Raw genomic sequence first — 21,185 nt, forward strand, 5'->3', positions numbered from 1 at the left:
ACCTTAAACTATAGGAACATGCTTAAACCAGCTTCTCTCAATTTTATTTTTCTTCTTGTTTTTGGGACGTGGCTACCAATTTCTGACCCAAAATGTGAAAGCTAATTTTGTTCTTAATAGCATGGGTGAAGGTGTAGTCTCATTTCCTCTCTGATATCTTGTTGATTTTCTGCACAAATATAAGCGTGTCATGGAAGGATCAAGGAATCTAGTGTTTTAAATTTGTGTATATTTCTCCAAGAACTAATGGTTTACCACTTTTGTCCATAATATTTTTCAGCTATAGGCCTTCGCCATTTTTCATATTGGATGAAGTGGATGCTGCATTGGATAATTTGAATGTTGCTAAGGTTGCTGGATTTATCCGATCAAAATCATGCGAGGGAGCCCGGTGTAATCTGGACGCTGAAGGAGGCAATGGTTTCCAGAGTATCGTGATTTCACTCAAGGACGGCTTTTATGACAAAGCCGAAGCTTTGGTTGGGGTTTACAGGGATTCTGAGAGAAGGTGAGTTTATTCACCTAGTATTTTTAGGTTGTAGTCCGGCATGTCAACCACATAATTTGCCATTAAAAAAAAAAAAAAAAAAAAAAAAAAAAATCCAAATGCTTATACGTACTTGTTCATTTTTCCAGCTGCTCGAGGACATTGACTTTCGACCTGACCAAATACCGGGACGGCTAACTGTGGGTTGCAGTGGTTTGTAACTATCTGCGATGTCCAACTATACTGTAAGTCTGTAAATGGGTAGGCAGTAGGTGCCCAGTTCCTTTAAAGGCTTGTAAAAATGGTAGGTGTTGGTTATAGTTCAATGACATCAACTCACTGTGATGTGCAATACTGCAGTGTCTCTCTCTTGTCAATGTTGGGAACAAAAGAAGTACCATTTTTAGTTGAGTTTTTTAAATTTACATTTCTTGATTGGAGTAAAAGGCAAAAAGAAGTGAAGCGTTGTGTTTGGTATGCATATGTTATTTCTGATTTCTTTAGGAGTCACGTACCATTTTTTTTTCCTGCTGAACCTTGTAATAAGCTTGAGATAAGATTTATAATTATATTTGAGTCTGAAACAGAAAGATGAGCAGAGAATTAAGTAAAAAATTAATAACAGTAAGATGGGACTATGCTTACGAGTCTACTTCTTATATATATATATATATATATATATATATATATGGGATATGTTTGGATAACTATTGTTCCATGTTTATTAATTTTTATTTTATTTGGTTCAATATTGTTAGTATTTTCCAAGATAGTGATAGGACATCCTTTTAACATATATATTTTTTTGATTTTAAAAATTATATATATATATATATATATATATATATATATATATATATATATATATATATATAAACTTAATATTCAACCAATCCAAACTCGGTTTCCTGATTTCCTCGAGCCATCGAGATGGTCACATTCTATACTTATTATTTCATTTTATTATTATTTTATTATTGGATTTACTCTGCCTTTGATTTTTTTTTTTTTTTTTCTTTTCTTTTCTTTTTTTGGGTCATCGATTCAATATCTATGTTGGACAGTTGTAAAATGTGCAAGTCTTTTTTTTTTTTTTTTGGTAAATATAAATGTGTAAGTCTTTCAAATTAATAGTTGTAAAATGTGCAAGTCTTTCAAATCAATACCAAATTTCTGGTAAAACACTCAAAATATTCCAACATTTCAGTAGGAGTCAACCAGTTCCTCATAAAACCTAACGGATTGCTGACTTGTAATTAATCCAAGCGCCAGCTAAGTAACCGTTGGAACTTTTGCCACTATATTTGCGGACCCTTAAAAACACATCCTTTCTGAGAAAAAGGCCAGCCTCTGCTTCTCTCTAGAAAGGAAAGGAAAATTTCATTGAACTCTTTTCTCTGCTTCCAAACAATCCGACCACTTCTTGGTTTCGGGTTTCGTTTCCAGCGATTGCTTTCGCTGGATGCCGGAATTCTGACCCAAAGGTCTGGAAACCAAGAAAATGCCGGATGGAAAAGTGTTTCCCTCGTGTGCTGAAGAAGAGGAAGAAGACACCAAAGATGAAGGAGAAACCAGTCAAGAAAATGTTGAAACGATCTATGAAGAGGACGAAAACCCTAGCTTTACGAAACTGAGGCCATCGAGGAAGAAGGCATTGCTCGAATTACGGAGCAGGGTGGAAGACGCAATTCACAACAATTATATTCTCGGGAAAAAGAAAGGAAAACGTGGCAAGGTAAAGAGGAAAGGAAAAAGTTCGAGGGAAAATGGCAAGGAAAGAGAAAATTTGAAAGACATTACACTCTGGGGCGTCCCTTTATTGCCTAGTAAAGGCCATGAAGGGACCAACGTTGTCCTAATGAAATTTTTGAAAACCAAAGACTTTAAGGTCTCCGAGGCATTCAAAATGCTTCAGAGAACATTGAAATGGCGGAGAGATTTCAACGCAGAGGGAATTCTTGACGAGAACCTGTGTTCTCATCTAGAAAATTTGATTTGCATAAATGGCACAGACAAACAAGGACACCCTGTGTGTTACATTACATGTGGAGCATTAAAAGACAAAGAATTGTACATGAAAACGTTTGGTTCGAGAGAAAATTTCAAGGATTGCCTCAGATGGAGAATCCAATTCATGGAGAAGGGAATCCAAGAACTCAGCTTCAATCCCGGTGGGGTCGACGCCATTGTTCAGATCACAGATTTGAAGAACTCACCTGGTCCAGCCATGAAGGAGCTACATTTGAGCAACAGGAAAACAATGATGCTACTTCAAGAATATTATCCTGAACTCATCTTCAAGAATGTAAGTGGGAGACCATATTTTTTTTTAGCATAGTTATCGGATTCACAACGTTGAATTATGTTTTTTTTGGATTGCAGATAGTTATAAATGTTCCATTTTGGAATTTCATGTGCCATGCATTACATTGGCAGTTCATTACTCAAAGAAACAAAAGCAAGTTCATTTTTGCCAGGCCATCAAGGGTTACTGAGACCCTTGTCAAGTGAGATTAAATCATATATAAATATAAATATAAATATTCATATATGTATATATATGTTTGATTCTTCTTTCATCTTCCTAATCTGATAAATTCATTTGCTTAATGTATGTAGATATATAGCACCAGAAAATATACCAGTTCAATATGGTGGCCTCAAGAGAGAGGATGATGATGAGTTCTCATCTGATGACACAGTCTCAGAGCTAATTGTCAAAGTAGGTGCCAAAGGGGCTATCAAAATTCCTATGAGTGAGGTACTTAATCATTTCTTTATTTGAATTTGGTAAATTTCATTTAAGACCCCTTCAAGTTTGTCTATACTTCAGTTAGACTTGATAAAGAATGAACAGACTAATATACCCTTATTGTTGGGGGAAATTCTTAAATAAAATTAGAGGGAACGAGGAGGGCAATTTGGGCATTATATATTACTTTTTTGGTAATGTCAGCAAAAAATATCTCGGACCATCTCGTCGGTCCGTTACATAATGAGGGACACAATGATGTGTGTCAGAAAAAGTAGGGGTTTGGCTAAAGATATGCAAATCTGGAATTTAACTAACGTACAAATAAACCTAGGCGTTTAAAAGAGAGACAAATCTAGTGCGGAGAAAATTAGATAGATACAGTCTTACTTCTGCTGGAGATGCTGTTTTCAGTTTTAAACTCGCAACCTTCAGGTTGTTCACAATGAAACAACCTGTTGTGCCAAGACTTACTTTCAGTTCTAACAACCGCCATTGACATTAATCATCGGTTTATTTTAACTTAGATTAATTTATATATTTTTTCTTGATTAGATTGGAGTGACGGTGGTTTGGGATGTGATAGCAATTGGACATGGGGTGAGCTACAAGGAGGAATTTGTGCCAGATGATGATTGCTCATACAATCTCTTGCTACAAATGGAAAAGAAAATGGGAAGGAGTGTTAGGAACTCCTTTTACATAAATGAACCTGGGAAAATAGTGATAACCATTGAAAATCAGTCCTATAAGAAGAAAAAGGTGTTCTATAGGTACAAAACCAAACTCACTCTGCCCGTGTACATCTTCAAATGATTTGCAAGCTATTTATTTATTTATTTATTTTTTGGGGGTAGGAATGTGGTAGACTGATAATTGATTATGATGTGTTGATATTGTGTTTCTTCAAATCTGTTGTTTATAATCCTAATTAAAAATCATGTTTTATCATTGACAGTTCAAATTAGAGAGTGTTCACTTTGTGTAAGAAAATGTCAAATTATAGATTTATTTCCATTAGATTTTTGTAAAATTTATTTTCATTCCTTGTAATAGTGGATGTATTAGGATTTCAAATATTTGTTTGTTTCTATATAAATTGTCCACTATTGAAAGGTTATTTTAGATATTTTTATTGTTTGAATTTGCTTTTGTCCAATAAGAAAGAATTATTTTTACATAAAATAAAAGAAACTAATAATGACTTTCACTGGTATCCGAAATGAGTTCGTGCATGTCATATTTTTTTATTTTTATTTTTATTATATATATATATATATATATATATATATATATATATATATATATAGAGCTGTCCAAAAAAGTGCTCTCTGAAAGATCAAAGTATTCAGGGACATAATATGTAAATACACTTCTTTTTTTTTTTCTTTTCGGTAATTTATGTAAATACACTTTTCATAGATTGAATATTTCTATTAATTTTTATTATACTTGAAAAAAAAAAAAATTTGAACTTTGATTAAAAGCCCTACTAGACCAAAACCTTTACCATATGTGTTCTAAAACTTGATTAAACTTCAGATATAATTGTCATCCTGTAATTGTAGCAGTCAATTGCATAATTGAATGCTGTATTAGTTCGAAAGCAACATTGAGATTTCTTGAATTTAAGACACAAATTCATTTTCTATTCTTATCGTCAAGTTGTCAAAATTTAGAGATTTTGAGATCTTAATTCCGTAATCGCCATGATAATAGAAATTTTGACACGACCATACGTATTAAAAATATTTGTTCATTTTTTTTGTACAAATAAATCAATCGAACTAAAAAAATAATTAATTAAACTATGACACGATTGATATGAGGTCAAATAATTAATTAAACTACGACACGATTGATATGAGGTCAAACACCATTAGGAAGTAAAGTTGCCCCTCCCTAAAGGTCTTCGAGGTGATAGAGAACTTTGTGAAAAAAATACAAATAAAACGAGAATAAAGAGATCAAAATGAGAAAAAAACAATATATCTATTTCTTTATCAGTCATCTTCATTACAAATTGTAGCCTAGAAATTGCTAGGACTAAGCTACCATCGGCAAAGTTATGGCAATTAAATAAAATTGCGAGTTGAGTGGAAGACATTTTTTCGTATCTTCATGTATGTAGTTATTTGTATTGTTTATAAGGTTTCAAAACACATATAGATTTGTATAAAATTGTATAGAATATTGCATAGATTTGATATTGTTTTTGAGTATTCTACAATTAATGTAATTTTAGAATTTTCTTGGCTGTTAGATTGTGACATTTGCAAATATCATAGTTGTATATTTTGAGGTTGTGTATGGGGTGCGAGGCTCATTTGTAAGTTAATACACAACCTTTTTACTCAAATTAGACATTTATTTATTTATTTTTAAAAATTATTCAATAATTCGATAAAGGTTAAAATAGCCGTCAAAATGCATCTACTTTAGTGCCAAACAGATACTTCTACAACCAATACAGTCGCTCTATTTTTGGAAGACTCCCTACCCGCCATGAGGAATAGCAGTGAGATGTTTTCATATCTTGCCATTTAACGGAATTCATAGAGAACTAACATCGAGAGTTTGTGAAGAATCTATGTATTCTTTATGTATTTATTCGGTGTTGTATAAATTAGTTTTTAATTATGTAATTTCTTAATCTATATATATATATATATATATTTATATGTTGTACAATAATCAAGAATTCATATGTTGAGTTTTTAAAAATTGTTTTCTTTTTATATTTATGTTTTCATCTAAAACAGAAAAAACGTTTTATGCTATAGAGTATTATTAGAAGCATGTTTTGCCACGTAATATTTGTTGAAATAGTTTAGAAAGTAAAAACATTAAAACATGTTTGGAAAAGAGTGATGGAAGATTTAAAAACAAAATGGCTAATTAAAAAAAAGGCCATTAAGAGTTTTTATTTTTATTTTTTATTATAATTATTTTTTGGATATTGTTAGAATTAAAGAGTGTTTTGTTAAGACGCGGAAACAAGCGGAGATGCTAATTTTTGTTTTTAGTTTGGCCTCTTTTCGACAACACGCGGTATACAGTAAGTCCAATACTATTTAAATTGCAAAAAAAGTTACCAAACGCACTTTGATGTTATGTTTCCCTACATTACACTACTTGTAACATAAAAAAAAAAAAAATAACAAAAGCAATTTCCAAACAGATGTTTAATTGTTCATTTTGGGAGCTTGCTTCTGGACATAGTTGAACACTATATTCAATGCATAAACATTACGTAGATGTTGTGTATGTAATGTCCTGTACTATTATGTTTCTTCAAATATGTTGTTTATAATCCGAATTAAAAATCAAGTTTTATCATTGACAGTTCAAATCTTTGCGTAAGAAGAGGTCAAATTATAGATTTATTTCCATTAGATTTTTGTAAAATTTATTTTCCTTCATTATAATTGTGGATGTATTAGGATTTCAAATATTTGTTTGTTTCTATATAAATTAAATCATATGCAAATGTCATATCAATACTTAATTAATTTTCCACAATTGTGTTGACGATTGAAAGGTTATTTTTGTAACAACCCGTAAATTATTATTATTATATATATATTTATGGACACATATTGTTATATAGGAATTATCCATTTTTTTTTTTTTTAAAAGAAAAGAATAAATAGGTGATTGTATTTAAAAGGGAATAACAGAGTTATCATTTAATTTACTTTGAAATTTAAAAGAGTTCTTATTGAACTCAACCATTGGATATATATATGGATATATCTAGATCTAGTTGTGTATTCAGTTTTTACCTACGTTGCTATCCCGAGGATTATTACGCGTTCATTGTTGTGAAGCGAAGAAAAGCTCAAGTAGTGATTGCATTACAAGCAAGTTAATTCTTGCTTGTAAATCTGTATTTATTTATGTTTTAATGGTTAGATTATTAAATATGATTTAATTGTAGAACTCATGATAATTATTTTTAATTAGTGATATGGAGATTATACAAGGAGTTATTGTTGATTAGAAATTATATTTATTTCATTATTTCTTTTGTTTTATTGGAGTTGCAGATTAGCATAGATTTATACTGATTGATTTTGGGTTATATAAAAGAAATTAAGTAATTGGGGTTAATGATAGTTTTGTTTTGGGTTAATTACAATGACACCTTCTGAGGTTTGCTATAATTACAGTTATATACAAGTTAGACTATTTTTGAACAATGACATCCCTCTAAGTTTGATAAAGTTAACAAAGACACCTCCTGCTAGAATTTTTGATCCAAACAGACCCTTAAAAGGTGAGAAAAGACTAAATTTCCCTTCAATAAAATACTAATTTTTAATTTAAAATATCCAAATCTTCAAATGACAGAATTACCCTTATTAATTCCAATTTTATATCTTTATTCTCTCTCACTGAAAACCCAAAAATTTTGCCCCCAAAACCACCACCACCCACCACTGCCACCTCCACCAAAAAACGAAATAGAGAAATTGCAAATGGGTTTAGTGAGAATTATTGCATACTATTAATTAATTTCTCTGTGCCTATCCAATGTGGTTCTTCAATTTTGTGGGCAAAAAAAAAATAAAATATATTTCTCGAAAGAATGAACAGGGGCGATAGTGGTAGAGAGAGTGGAGGCGGTGCCGGGCCTTCGTCAAAGCATCCACTGGCCGTGGAGACTCGGCGGCGAACTTGCGAGCAAGATGGAGAGCACGGCTGTGGATGAACTGCGGCAAAGCGGTGACGGACTAGCTGTGACGGGTTAATAAAGCCGATAGAGGCGGGCTGGTTAACTGCGGCAGTGAGCAAGGAGGGACTCTCGACTTTGATGATGTCCACCGGCGGGCAAGGAGAACTCGGTTGTGGATATCTGCGACCGGCGATGAGAGCGACGGCGAGCTTGGCCAGTGGCTGTGGATCGGTGAGACAGATCTGGATGTCCACCGGCAGGGACTCTCGGCTTTGATGATGTCCATCGGCGGGCAAGGAGAAATCGGCTATGATCTGCGACCGGCGATGAGAGCGATGACGAGCTCGGCCGGTGGCTGTGGACGGTGAGACAGATCCGGCAAGGGAGGTGGAGCTCGGCTGTGGTTGGCGACGGTGCTGCTATCCCAATTTTTTGTTGGACTTATATATATATATATATATATATATATATATATATATATATATGATGGTGTTGATGTAATAATGTATATATATAAGAGCAAAATTGACTTTTCATAAGTTCTGATATTTTCCCACAAAAATGAATTAAACATTGAAGGGCAATCTCGTCTTTTTAACATTTTAAGGGCTTGTTTGGATCAAAATTCTCACAGGGGGTGTCATTGTTCAAAAATGGTTAAGTTATATATGGTTGTCAATATATCAAACCTCAGGGGGTGTCATTGTAATTAACCCTTTTGTTTTTTTAGTGATAATTTAGTAAAGGAATATGAAAGAATAAGGCAAGGAATCTGTAGAAGCCTAGAAGGTGGAGAAAAAAATTGGAATAAATAATGGTAATGATGATGTGGCGGGACCCAGTAAAATTTAGCAAAAATCCAATTCTTTGGCTTTGGCTGCGTGAGAGTTTTTATTAGGTAATCAGATGCAATTGTGGCTAGGGTGATTGGAATCATAAATCAAAACAGAAGAACTAGCTTACGAAGTAGGGACTTCTATGGGAATACGAAAAGGATCCAAAACAATGAAATCGATTAGTAACAGTAAGGTAATACAAAACAATAAGAAATAGGTTGTTACAGTGGTCGTTATGTTTGAGTGGGATTCGTGGATTTGGTTTCAGTTGTTTATTTATGGAGTGTTATATACAATTAATGGCAGAACAATTGGAGTGATATTGAGGTTGAAATTTAGAATATAAGTTTACAATTTATTATAATTAGGACTATTGAGTTGGTATTGGGATGTTTGTATTTATTAATTAATTAATTAATTATTAATTAAGGTGTTTGATAAACTTATGATATTATGAGTAAGATTTATTTTAAATGTATTTAGTGTTTAATTGAAGCAATTAAACTAGTTGGAGTGATAGTCAGGGACTTACCCAATGATGAGTTTATTGGGCGCAGTCAGGGACTATCTATGGGATTGAAATACTCTTTTGTTATGGCCATTGGGTTAAAGGTGCACTTAGTATGTGGACGTGGTCATGGGCCATCTGGGTGAGTAGACGTACAACCTAGCCACATGTGTGTATTTGGTAGTCAAGAACTATGCAATTCACACCATTTATTTGGAGTGGAGCCAGGGGCTCCTGTGAGGTAATGGTGTTAGAACGTCAACTGGTTGAGGGAAGCCAGGGGCTCATGTGAGGTAAGTGGAATTTTAGTAATTTAAATTCTAGATGGGTTACAAGTTCACAGTTTGAGTTAATATTATAGAATGACGATGATTAGTAGATATTTTCGTGGTCACTTATATATGTATATATATACGGATTAAGTAAATATTGACTTGCAGAACGATGATAGTGTTTAGCAATTTCTTGCTGAGCTTGTGAGCTCACCCCTTTATTATTTTCAGGTGCACATGGATTTAGCTTGCAAAGGAGGCTCAATGGGAGAAGGAGATTTTCCAGATTTCCACATATTGATTTTATTATTGTTTCTTAGCACACACTTTGTAATTAGATTTACTTAGTTGGTGGAATTTTAAATTAGTTGGGGATGTAATAGATTTCCTTTGGATTGATGGATGTTTAAATAAAATGTTTTCTTATTGATTTAATCATGGATTATGGTGGATGTATGACGCGAGTTACGTATTAGATTTTAGTATAAGATAAGGATTCTTGTGTTAGAATTTTTGGGGCATGACAATTTTTTTATATTTTTATTGTTTGTATTTGATTTTGTCCAATAATAAAGAATTATTTTTATATAAAATAAAAGAAACCGACAATGATAGTCACTGGTATCCGAAATGAGTTAGTGCATGTAAAAAGATTATTATTATTTTTAAAATTTTATATATAGAGCTGTAAAAAAAAAGTATTCTCTCGGATAGTTCAAAGCATCCAGTGACATAGATTGAATGTCTCCGTAAAGTAGTTTTATGGGCTTTGTCTTTTCATTTTGATCAGGTGTGGTTTGAGTGCGACTGTTTAGTTATGGTTAAGGTTGTGTCTGGATGTTGATCCTGGGCCTATGGAGATTCAAGCCATATCTTTTGATATTGGCGTGGCACTTTGGAATTTTTCCTCATCTTCTCTTAGCCATGTTTATAGGCATGATAATGAGGTCGCCCATTCTCTTGTAGCACTGTCTAGGAGTTATATCCTAAAGGATGTTGCTCTTGTTCAAGTTCCGTTTGATATTTGTCGCTTAGTAGTCAAGGACTGCATGTCTTAATGTGTGTGTGCTACTTTTCTTTGTTTGCCAGGTTAAAAAAAAAAAAAAATTTGAGTATTTCTATTAATTTTTATTACACTTATAAAAAAAAAAAAAAAAAAAAACTCCAAATTTGAACTTCGATTAAAAGCTCTACTAGATCAATCCTTTACCACATGTGTCCTAAAGTTTGATTAAACTTCAGATATAATAGTCTTCCTATAATCAATTACTTAAATTTGAAATGTGAAGTTATAGGCTATAACAAAAGAATTATTACTAGGTCTGACAGTATTACTCATAATAATAATAAAAAATTAACGGTGTTAAATTGTGAAGATGCAAGAAAAATATTCTCTCTATTTGGAAAGGATAATTCTACACTTCGAATATTTTCCAACCCCCTTTCCTCTTATTTCAGTCTATTTATAGACTGTCACAAACATTCTAGAAGCTTCTTAACTAACTCCTTACCTTGGGCTGACCTTCTGGGCTCATCTTAGTCATGGGCTCATTTCCTTTTATCTCAAATCGGGCTTCTAAACTGATCCTCCGGTCCTGGGCCTGATAAGTGAAGACTTGGTTCAGATCGGTTGCTCTTACCTGACCCGTTCCTAGCAATCTGGGTCGCGCCCGACCCTGGCCATTTTTGGTATCCTTATCTGCCCTTATAATCTCTCGCTAATTAATTAGAGTGAGATTATCGAAAGGACATAATCATGATGTGATGGCTCGAGGCGATGATGTGGGGAAGTGAACGGTTGGCTTAGAGACCCACGCTTTGAGATTCGCTGTGCCATTATTGCCGTGGTTCCTTGGATGTTGAATCATTTTCCCTTTAAAAACCCAAGCTTCCCATCTTTTGCCTTTCTTCTATCTTTCTCACCTTCATCCTCAAGCACCATCTTTTTTTAATTGCCTCTGTCAACTACCAGTCTTTTCCGGAGAGCTTTTCTTGTCTTCTCCGGTGAATTTCCCCTTTGTGATTCTTCAACTTTCGCTTTGCTACAGTGTATTATGCAAACCCTCTCTCCAAGGTCAGTTTTTTATTGCGAGCTAAAATGGAGCGTCGGGAAGCTCCAGCGATTCCACGACCACCTCCAGTAGGAGAGAGTTATGCAACCCGATGTTGCTCACCAAGGCAAGCAGGAAGGAAACAATCACATGGATCTTCATCACGAAGACATCAGGCCAGGCGATTTACCATCAAATGTTCATCATGTGGAGCATCGTGAAGGATCAATTCATATGGATCCGCATCGCGAGCGGATCAGGTGAGAAGAAGCCATGGCGTTTGATCCATATCAAGAAAGACTAAAAAGAGAGGGAAATGGAGTTGGAAAATATTCAGAGTGTAGAATTATCCTTTCCAAATAGAGAGAGTATTTTTCTTGCATCTTCAAATTGCTCTCTAGTGAGGAGAGCAATATACTCACTTTTAATTATAGCATGTGAATATCATTCAACGAATAATATTAAAACTGTATTGTGCTTTTCATAGTGACTTTGGTCATCAGACTAATGAATGCAAGAACTTAAGAAGGCAAGTGGAGAGTTTGCACGATATGTCCAAGGGCCGGCAGTGGAGTAGAACCGATCGACTGAGCAAGTGAAAAGAAATCAGAAGCCGACAACCATAACGCCCAGCCTGTTTAGATTATAAATGCAATTCATGGCTGACCTGAGCAGATTGAAGAGTCAGAAGAACTGTTCCGAACACATCTCCGTCAAGCGTAAATGAAGAGGAGGATAGGCAGTGTAAATGTTCTGCACCAGCAGAGCGCATCGGCTCAGATAAAGTTTGACAGAACAGATTTGCTGTAAGTTTAGATCCCTCATGAAGATCCTCTAGTAGTTAGCTTGACGGTGGCAGAATGCTTGGTACGAAGAGTTTTAATTGATCCAGGGAACAACACGAATGTTATACCAAGAATAACGTTCGATTGGCTCGAGATCAAGCCAGAAAAGTTCAAACCCACTGGAAATCCCTTATTGGGATTCGATGGGAAGCGAATGGAGCCTATTGGTATGGTAAAGTTGCCGGTTAGAGCTGCTAAGAGAGAGCTGATTGAAAGCTTTGTGGTAATCGAGATCTATCCGTCTTACAATCTTTTGATGGGAAGAGGGTGGATTCATAGGGTCCAGGGTGTCTCGTCGATTTTGCACTAAGTGATGAGATGCTTGAGCCCAGATGGGAAAAAGGTGATTGATATCCATGGGGACCAGGTCGCCGCCAAAGAATGCTACTCTATAACTTTGAAAGCTGCTGGGAAGGGAAAATCTCCCATCCGTTCTGCTAGCCCAAGATAGCAATTACAGGAGCCTTCACCCAATGAGAATGGGGAGGAGAATCCATCGGTCTTGACTGAAGAACCTCTCATTGATTGTAATACCCCTAATTTTAAAAGGATAGACTCGGTATTTATTTATTTGTTTTAATTGTATTTTTAATTATTAATAATAATTTTGATTATTTGACTAATTACTTACGTGTTTAATTTAATTAGATATTACTTGATTATTTAATTATGTGTCTATGTATTATTTGTATTTGTCTATGTGTTAATTGTTTAATTAGATTATATGCTTAAATGGTGTTTTGATTAATTGTAAATTAAATATTTTCTTTTCTTTTATTATTTTATTTTATTTTTCTTTTATGGTTATGGTTAGTAGTAATTGGTCAACCAATTGGGTCCTATGGACTACTTGGATAGGAGGTTGGATGTGTATGAATTATTACCCATGGATAGTTGTGCATAGATATATATTATATACATATATAAAAGGGAAAGTAATTTATTAATTACTTTTATGGTAATTTGGGTAGTAATATTTAATCTGATGTATATGTTTTATATTTAAATAATAAAAATATACATAGATTTGATACGTGTTATGTTATAAGTTACTTTATAATATTATGGTAACTTAAGTATTACTGGATAATCCATTAATAAATAATGGAATGTGTATAATTTATTTATTTAATAAAGATTTACATAAATTATATACATAATATATTTTACTTACCTTTTTAATATATATATAAAATGGAAAGTAATTTATTAATTACTTTTATGGTAACTTGGGTAGTAATATTTAATCTGATGCATATGTTTTATATTTAAATAATAAAAATATACATTGATTTGATACATGTTATGTTTTAAGTTATTTTATAATATTATGGTAACTTAAGTATTATTAGATAATTCATTAATAAATAATGGGATGTGTATAATTTATTTATTTAATAAAGATATACATAAATTATATACGTAACATATTTTACTTACCTTTTTAATATTTTAATATATATATATTTTTTAAGTTGACTTGGATTGGGAAAATGCTTAGGGTTATTTTATTTAGCCTATAAATATATAGCTATAGGTTGCAAAAGGGGGTTAGAAATATTCACGTGATATATTCTAGAGAAAGAGAGAGTTAGAGAGGGAATGAGGAAAAGGAAGGAAGGAGGAGAAAAATCCTGTAGAGAGAAGATCAAGGAAGAAGAAGTTAAACTTTCGATCCGAAAGTTTAAGGCAAGTTCTTCTTCTATCTCTTTCCCTTTGATTCGTGTTTCTGTACATGCCTAGGAAATTCCAGGATTTATTAAACGCATAAAATTAAATAATTATGCATGTTTAATTGGATTAGAATATAGGTTTTATAAATTTTGTTCATATCTGTTCTTGTGTTATAAATTGATAAATGCATGATTTTGATTTGATTTTCGGTGTGAATTTTTACATGTTTAAATTATGTATTTTTCATATCTATGGAATGATGGAACGTAGAAACATGCCTAGGATTCCTGAATATTAAATAGGAACTAGGTTTGGGTTTAAATAAATTTAAATAGACTCAATCATAATGATGCTTGCTATTTGAATGTTTTAAACAAACGAATGAATTTAATCTTTTAATATGTTTTAGCAATTGAGATTAAATGTGTAGGATGAATTGGATATGGAGAATGCTTATTTGACGGTATAATAAAATATCATCATATGTATAAGAATCAGTTTATGTAGGACATATAATATAGGAAGATTAAATAAATAATAAGTCATTCCTATTTTGTGATAACTTGATATCATATTATCATAGTTATTTCTGGATTTTTTGATGTATTTCCTTAATCGTTACATTAATTGTTGGATTTTGTGGTTTAATGCACCAGTATGGGACGATGGCATTCTAGGGACGGATAAACTTATCAGTTAAGTCCTACCTATTTTATATAAGGGAATGGATTAACTAAAATGTTAAGTCCTACTTATATTCAAGTCAGGTCAGCTGAACAAGTTGAATGATTTATGGAGGATTAATTTATTATATAAGGGAATGGATTAACTAAAATGTTAAGTCCTACTTATATTCAAGTCAGGTCAGCTGAACAAGTTGAATGACTTATGGAGGATTAATTTATACTGGATAGGATGGTTACTAGATTATATATATATAAGTATAGTGCCATGATATGAGCTTGAGTCTCAGGATCAGTGGTTAGGGCGCGTATATCGCTAGGGATGTGTAACTAGATTTAGTGTAGTTGTGTACCCTGGTAGGTCTAGGTACTCATGCCCACTATATATGCGTTTTGCGTGTTGCCTACTATTCAGGTTGAGACAACCTTATAGTCTAGTGAGGTTCTTTTAGTTTGTGTGTATATATATATATATATATATACGGACTACTAGTTACTGTTGGATTGACTAGGATGTATATGTGTATCGGATCTCTGCTTGGACTGTAGTAGAGTAGAACTTGTTTGTGGGCCTGACCCACCATTATTTTCCAGGTGTTCGTCAGGAGTAAAGGTTGTTCGTGCTGAGCGCGGATCAGTCTACTTCATTCTTCCGATGCTACATAGGAGTTCCTTTATGATTCAATTTCCTGATTTATACAGTTATTGCTGTCATTTGTTTAGTTTGGATTTTCTAGGGGTCCACACAGTATGAATTCCCGAGTTGTATTTTAGAGGATCAGTTGTATCAGAAGAGTTTATTAATTAATGGAAATACATTATGAGTTTATTATTAGATTATCATTTTAGTTTCTTGTCAGCATTTTATTTATTCTTCTTTATTCTTTTGTACTCTGTGTTCGTTTATTATCAATTTGTTTTGATATCTTCAGGTATTCGGGCGTGGGCCTGGCCAACCGGCATTCGGGAATTCGAGGGTATCACAGTTGGTATCAGAGAACTCCAGGTTCAAGTGTCCTTAGGAATGTCTTTCTTTATGTGACTTCCGCGTTGCGTCTCTTAAAACTTAGAGCCCGTATTAGGATTCGTTGTACTCTATTTACGGTTTGTTAGGAAGGAGCTGATGTCAATTATATTTTGTAGTCATAGAATGGTTGGCACTAGGAAAAGAATGGGTTCAAGGCGAAAGCGATAAAGACCTAAAGGAGTAAAGGAGTACGTTATCGATTTTGTTACCAGAAGGTAGAGTTAGGGATCGATGGTTTAGGTTCATTTGGCGTTACTTTAAAAGTATAAGCCAAGGAAGGATTTAGGTGTACGTGATAGGTCACCGCATATCGGGGCTAACACGACTTCAGTTGATCTCAAAAAGGAGACAAGCGAGGAATAGGAGCCGGAGAGGATCCTAATGGAGGAGATTTATGTGCATCTAATAGAGAGGGTACTAAATCTTGAATATGGATGATCGCGCAAGGTGATCTTAATTGCTAGTAGTATAGCGAATGTTATTAGTAGAATTAAGGTTGATCAATCTGCAAATAATTAAGCTTTCTTATCATCTATAAAAGAGGTATATAAGAAGTATTGTTCAGGAGTTTGGGGATCGGATATGTTCTTATCATAATGAATTACATAATTTTTAAATCACATACAAGAGGGCATTGGTATTATGTTGTGACGTTCTAATTCGCTTTAAAAAGCCAAGGTAGATAGTTTACATTCCGCATATAAGAAGTATGAGGGTTAAGCCCTTGGTATTTGCTTAGGCAAATATTTGTGTTTTTAAGCTATATTTTAAAGGATATGTTTCGAGATTGGATGATTATTTATGAAACTATAAAAGGAAATTTTGAAAAAATCTAGTAAGGTTGATTTCGAAGGAGACTTTATTTATTTATAGAAAAAACGATATCCTAAGTAGGAGTATATCTTGTTTTATTGTGTTTATCATACGTGTTTTAATTTTTTTTTTTTTGTTAATTACTTGGAATTGGGTATGTGGTTTAGTTGGGGACACAAGTGTGTGATCAGCTAGCTATTGCTTTAATAACATGGACTAATAGCGCTATTTACGCTAGATTTGTGAGCATACGGTCGTAGGATTTGGTAGATACACATAAATCTAGCCAATCTTTTGGACCTGGACATATATCATTATGGTGTGTTTGGGATGGGATAATTAAACCATCACTACGAGTCAAACAATCTAGAATGATTAGTTTGATATATTTTACGTTAGGTATGGATTCGTATCATATTACAACGCCATGATATTGGTGGTTGTTAATGTTTCGGTATGCGTGAGGTAGTGGTAAATAAAGATCACTGTAACGCCATGATGATAGATCAGAGGTGCTGGACTTGCTGAACATCTTCTTGAAAATTTCAGAAGTTGTTACCAAGTCGGAAGGAGGATTTAGTACTGGATTAAGTACTTATTGGAATGACACCGAGTGAGGATAGGAGACTGAATAAATATTCATCAATAAATTCTTAATCAAGAATTTATTCAAGAGGGTGTGTCATTAGGAGGAATTTGCTGGTGTTGCACATGGAGGAGGAAACTAAGTCTCTTCATTTCCATAAATAATATGGAATTATTTTTTTTAGTCACAATTTGCAACAATTAACTTTTGCAAGGAAATTGATGACTTATGTAGAGGATGGAAAGATTTCATATTCTTTTGAAGTTAGACAAAGAAGTTGGATTATCATTAACTTGTCTTAAAGAAGTAGGGTGTGTCAAAGACAAGATGGTGAGACCAAACACTTAAATAAAGATAAGGTGCATGGTATGCATGGAAATGTCGTAGTTTGTTGACTTTTGTTGAGTTAAAGCCATAGTTGACTATTGATAAATGGAATTACTGATTGACTTTCAATATCGGTAATTTAGCCACAGATCAGTGGTGGATAGATTTAGTTGCAGAATACGCTTTTGAAGATGTTCCAATTTAAACAATGGGTACAGACGAAAGCTGGTGGTACTGGATTAACGGTACTTTCTGAAGACAAATTGGATAGAGGATGCAAGGACTGAGTTTCACAACTCTTAGTTCTTTATTTATCCTAGTGGAAACATGTAATACCCCTAATTTAATAAGGATAATTCTGGAATTTATTTAATTATTTAAATTGTGTTTTATTGATTTAGTGGTGAATTTGTTGATTTAATTGTGAATTATTTAAATGACTTGTTTTTGTTTGATTGTTTTATTTAATTGGGTTTTAATTATTGGATGTAATTGTTTTCTTTAAATAGAATTAATTATTTTTCTTGAAATTGAATAAATTGTTAAATGATTTAATTTAGTATAAATGGATTTTCTATAAATAGAGTTTTATGTTAGTAGGATTAATTAAGGGTTTTGGTTTTAGACGTCACGTATGTAGCCGACATAATTAAGCATTAATTAGGTTTCATATGGGCTGACTAAGGATTTAGTGTAGGGTTTAAATTAAACTAGGGTTTTGTGTAAACTTATAAACCTATAAATATATCTGTATAAGGCTGTCAAGGGTTTAGAACCCTAACCACGTTGTGGAGACAGAAGAAACGGAGAGAAGGAAAACCAAAGGGGCGCCGGGAAAACTTAGAAGAAAGACGCTGAGATTTCTGAACCGAGTCTCACAGGCAAGTTTTATACTAGCTCTATCTCTTTGACCAGTGTTCTTTGCATCTCTAACACAATCTCAGGATGGGTAAAAACTAAATTAAACTGCTTGGTTGCATGGAATTTGTTCAAAACAGGTTGTGTTTCCGATTAAGTATTTTGCATGTTTTATTCTGTTTTGTGTAACTCTTGTTCCAATTGAATTCAATTAATGAATGATGAATTTAAATTACTCTGGAATACCCTAGGACTTAGTTTTAAATCAACAAGAAACTTGGGTTGGAGGAACAAAGTTGTCGGAGTTGGAGAAGAAGTTGAACAATATGTTTTCTTTTAGGTGCATGTTAATCGTTTTAAAACTATTTTGTTTAATTCTTGTTCCCACTGAATGTGATTATTAATCAAGAAATTTAATTAACTTTTGAACACCCAAGGACTTAGTTTTAATCAGCAAGAAATTTGGTTTGGAGGATCAACACAGTCGGACATTGCTGGAATTGGAAAAATGACGCACACGGGGAGGAGCCTACTCTATTTCAAGTAGAGCAGGCTCAATTAAAAGATGGAGCAGGCTCTACTTTGTAGTAGAGCCGGCTCTTTAGGGATGGAGGCGGCTCCACCCATGGGTGGAGGCGGCTCTACTTGGTGATGGAGGCGGCTCCACTTTGGGTGGAGCCGGCTCCTTCGAGGGTTTTCATTTTTTTGGTTTTTTACGAGACTGCTAGCTACTGTGCTTGGATTAATGGGTTTCCAGGGGCAACTGAGAGTTTAATTAGAGGTTCTCAGTGATGTTTAAATTCCTACTAAAACTTCAGAAGGCATGATAATACATATTATACCATAGAAGGTTAGTAGAAGGGAAATTATGAAACTTTTAAGAAAGTTTACATGGTTGCTTTGTGCGGATGATTCAAGTTGTTTAATTTTAATTTAGCAATTGAATTAGGAGTTTGATATGTAAATCATATAACAGGGGTATGGGATTAAGCCTATTAACTAATATAAATTCAGTTAATACTTAATAAGGAACTAGTCGATGATTACCAAAAATTGTTTACGTCAACTTGTGGGATGTTGTGGAGTAATTACAAGTAAGCTCGTAAATTCTGTTAAGGTTATTATTATGCTTATTGTGAGTAACAGGATGGTTATATTTATTCTCTGCATTTAAAATTTGTTGGAGAATCAGGTACTGGATGTATTGAACAAGCATGCTACTTAAACATTTTTGTTATGCTTATGATTGGATATGTTGATATTGATATGTTATGCTGTCATATATATATTATCAATTCTGGATGGATGTTTGGTATGCACCGGTATGGGACGGTGACATACTAGGGGGATTAGCTTAAAAATGCTAAGTCCTACATACTCTGGAATAAGGGATGGATTAACTACAAAAGTTAAGTCCTACCTGTCTTTTGTGTCAGATCAATAAATAATTGAGTGACACTTTGGTTTGGAATGGAATTTAAATATATTTTTATGGTGCCACGATATGAGCCTGAGTCTCAGAGTCGTTGGTTAGGGAGCGTATATGCATTGGGATGCATAGCTGGCTATGATGGTTGAATGTGTACCCTGCTAGGACTAGGTAGTCATGCCTACCTTTGGGTGCGATTTTGCATGGTGCCTGCTAGTCAGGTTGAGATGGGCCTGTAGTCCAGTGAGAGTCCTGTAGTGTGATTATATATATATATTTATCTACGGACTATTAGCTATTGTTGGATTGGTTAGGATGTACATGCGTATCGGGTCTCTGCTTGGGTAGTAGTAGTATAGAACTTGCATGTGGGCCTGACACACTCATCATTTTTCAGGTATCGGACATTTCCAGTCTAGAGCTTGTTCGTGCTGAGCAGAGACGATCTTCCATTCTACCGACGACGTAGGACTTCTTTCCAGATATTAGATTTGGATTTTATCTTCAGTTTTTACTTTCAATCAGTTTGGGATTTTTATTAGGGGTCCAGTAGAGATGGATTCCCGAGTTGTTAAACTTATGGAGTTTTGGATTATCAGATTCTAAGTATTTAATTATAAAGGATTTTATTTTTAGTTTCTTCCAGCTTAAACGTTATTTATTAAATTCATTTTGTCATCTGTGTTCGTATTACATATTAATTGTTTGATATCCCTCGGGTTTGGGCCTGGGCCTGATTAACCCGTGTCTCGGATCCGAGGGGTATCACAGTTGGTATCAGAGCACTCTTGGTTCAAGTGTCTCTAGGATGTTTCGTATTAAGTCTTCCGCGTAGCGTTTTCTTTTGAATAGAGGTTATGTTTAGGATTCGTTGAATTCCTTTACGGTTCGTTTAGATGTTACTGATGTCAAGTTTATTCTGTAATTGCAAAATGTTTGGCACTAGGAGGAGGATGAGGGCCGTGATGAAAGCAAAGAAGGGCCCAAGGCCGAGGATGGTTACTCCGGTAATTCCCCTACGAAGGCCGATCAAGAAGGCAGAATTGGAGACTAAGGAATTGATTCCAATAAGGGTTGCTATGGAGTACAAGTTAAGGAAAGTTTCTTGCGTGCGGGACTGGCCACCATACAGTGGACCCAACACAACTTCGGTGGTGCTCAAAGCTGAGCCAAGCAGAGAGGAAGACCCCGAAGAAGATCAGGATGGAGGAGATACCGGAGCATCTGAGATGGAGGGCACCAGAGTTCAAGGATGACTGCTCTTTTAAGAGTACTTTTAATTACTAGTAAAAGAGGAGGTATTAGTAAAAGTGTAGTACGGATATAATCACGTACATTAGGATTATGTTAAAATACCTT

At 34.0% G+C, this 21,185-nt stretch overlaps 2 protein-coding genes across 3 annotated transcripts in view; both read left to right on the plus strand.

The window, feature by feature from the left end:
- The window catches only part of LOC132306795 (structural maintenance of chromosomes protein 1), a 31,826-nt gene extending 30,914 nt beyond the window's left edge, over positions 1–912 (plus strand). For both annotated transcript variants that reach the window (XM_059804367.1, XM_059804368.1), the window contains 2 exons: positions 281–508; positions 637–912. In XM_059804367.1, coding sequence (XP_059660350.1) covers positions 281–508; positions 637–685 — 277 coding nt within the window. In that variant the 3' untranslated portion in view covers positions 686–912. The remainder of the gene's footprint in view (positions 1–280; positions 509–636) is intronic.
- A 211-nt stretch (positions 913–1,123) lies between these two features.
- Positions 1,124–4,276, plus strand: LOC132306796 (patellin-4-like). Its single transcript, XM_059804369.1, has 4 exons — positions 1,124–2,792; positions 2,870–2,994; positions 3,107–3,248; positions 3,795–4,276. The coding sequence occupies exons 1-4, from the start codon at positions 1,989–1,991 to the stop codon at positions 4,053–4,055; spliced, it is 1,332 nt and encodes a 443-aa protein (XP_059660352.1). The 5' UTR covers positions 1,124–1,988; the 3' UTR covers positions 4,056–4,276.
- The last annotated feature ends 16,909 nt before the right edge of the window (positions 4,277–21,185 follow it).

Source organism: Cornus florida, unplaced genomic scaffold (genome assembly GCF_030987335.1).
Source record: "Cornus florida cultivar Cherokee Brave unplaced genomic scaffold, ASM3098733v1 CherokeeBrave_3.0.0_Hap2_Chr05, whole genome shotgun sequence".
In the NCBI taxonomy this organism is placed as follows: Eukaryota; Viridiplantae; Streptophyta; class Magnoliopsida; order Cornales; family Cornaceae; genus Cornus; species Cornus florida.